The sequence below is a fragment of the Sinocyclocheilus anshuiensis genome, unplaced genomic scaffold (genome assembly GCF_001515605.1).
Source record: "Sinocyclocheilus anshuiensis isolate Anshui unplaced genomic scaffold, SAMN03320099.WGS_v1.1 scaffold1550, whole genome shotgun sequence".
Taxonomy (NCBI): Eukaryota; Metazoa; Chordata; class Actinopteri; order Cypriniformes; family Cyprinidae; genus Sinocyclocheilus; species Sinocyclocheilus anshuiensis.
In genome coordinates this window covers 69,504-71,058 of record NW_015546121.1, presented here as the reverse complement: position 1 = coordinate 71,058, position 1,555 = coordinate 69,504, and the positions used below count along the sequence as shown (strand labels likewise).

Sequence of the window (1,555 nt, the reverse complement as noted above, 5' to 3'; positions counted from 1 at the left end):
CATTACTGACTGAATATTTTGCTGATGGGAAAAAAGTAGAGCACATCGGATAATGTACAATCCAGCCTGTCAATGTGATGCGTAATTAGTATTTGTAGTGCAACCTCTTGTTGAGATGCTTATATAAACAGAGTATTGTTTTGATAGCACCACAGTGTTTACACTTTTCAGGAAAATCAAACCACAAATGGTTTGGTTTTAATTGTTTTTGCATATTAAAGAACTTTAACTTTTCTGATTTGCAAATCCTTTTTTTTGATTGATCTTAGGAAATATTCGAATATTTTGAGATACTGGATTTTTGATTTTCATGAGCTGTAATCTCTAATCATCAAAATTAAAACAAAAAAAAAACTTTTGAAATGTTTTACTTTACATGTAATGAATCTAGAATATATGAAAGTTACACTTTTTGAAATAAGTTACAAAATAAATGAACTTTTTCACGATATTTCACTATAATACACACACACACACACACACATACATATATATATATATATATAGCAAATATTGATGTAAACAACAAAAATCAGGTATTAAACACTCACACAGAAGCGCTGTATTCACTAACAGATTGCTTCTGACAGCTAAAGCACTGTATGTGCAAATACAGCACACAAACACGAGTATAATATTATAGGGCTAAAGACTGGAAATATGACCATTTAAAGACACAAGAGCAAGTCATTTACATATGATAGAGGTCATTTTAATCTGACACTGTGGAGATGAATGAGAAAACAGTCAAACTAACGAATGACAGTTCATTCTCTTTTTAAACCCTGAAGTTGTTAAAGCTAACAAAGAAAGACATCAAGTAACAATAATGAATTAAGATTCTATAAGAATCATAAGAAATCTGCATGTTAACATACAATAGGCTCAAATGTCATAAACCTCAGAAACCTGCTGGATGTACAATAAGCTGACAGATGTTGGAAGAGAGAAAGGCAAAGCTGCAGAAAGCTGAAGTCGTGTCCGTCTGACATCTGTGGACCGTTTCAAGCACAGAGCTCCAGCAGCATCCCATGATGCAGCTCTTCTCTGTGCTTTCTGCTGCTCATCTGTAGGTCAGATCTGTGACAGGTGTCCTCCTCTGTGGAGTAAACGCCCGAGTCTCTGCTGCCGTGTCGGCTGTGTGTGCTGGAGTCCTGTTCCTCAGTGTTTGAGTGCTCATCCACCGCCACAGCGTCCAGCTCAGCACTGACCATCACCAGCAGCTCACACACAGACTCTGGAGACTCAGGAGCCAGCAGCTGCGGCTTCTCGGAGTCACTTAACCACAGCTGGAGAGACATAGAGAGAGAGAAGTCAGTCCTGTTTGTAGCTTCGTATTCAAGAGCACCAAACCAAGACCCTGGCTCTGTTTACACCTGCTTTTCACCCAGTTATGATCATTTACTCACTTCCTCCTTGGTTCTACCTATTGGCTGTTGATTGGATTTTATGATGGAGCTTGCAGTGTATAGTAAGAAAGGGGCAGAGCATTTAGTCATATATACATATATATATATATATATATATATATATATATATATATATATATATATAG

The 1,555-nt window shown here is 36.9% G+C and overlaps 1 protein-coding gene across 1 annotated transcript in view; it reads right to left on the bottom strand.

The window, feature by feature from the left end:
• Positions 1-725: 725 nt before the first annotated feature.
• Positions 726-1,555, bottom strand: part of LOC107700959 (interferon alpha/beta receptor 1a-like) — an 18,268-nt gene continuing 17,438 nt past the window's right edge. The window contains exon 7 of the mRNA XM_016502838.1: positions 726-1,289. Within this exon, the coding sequence (XP_016358324.1) occupies positions 1,005-1,289 (285 nt within the window). The 3' untranslated portion in view covers positions 726-1,004. The remainder of the gene's footprint in view (positions 1,290-1,555) is intronic.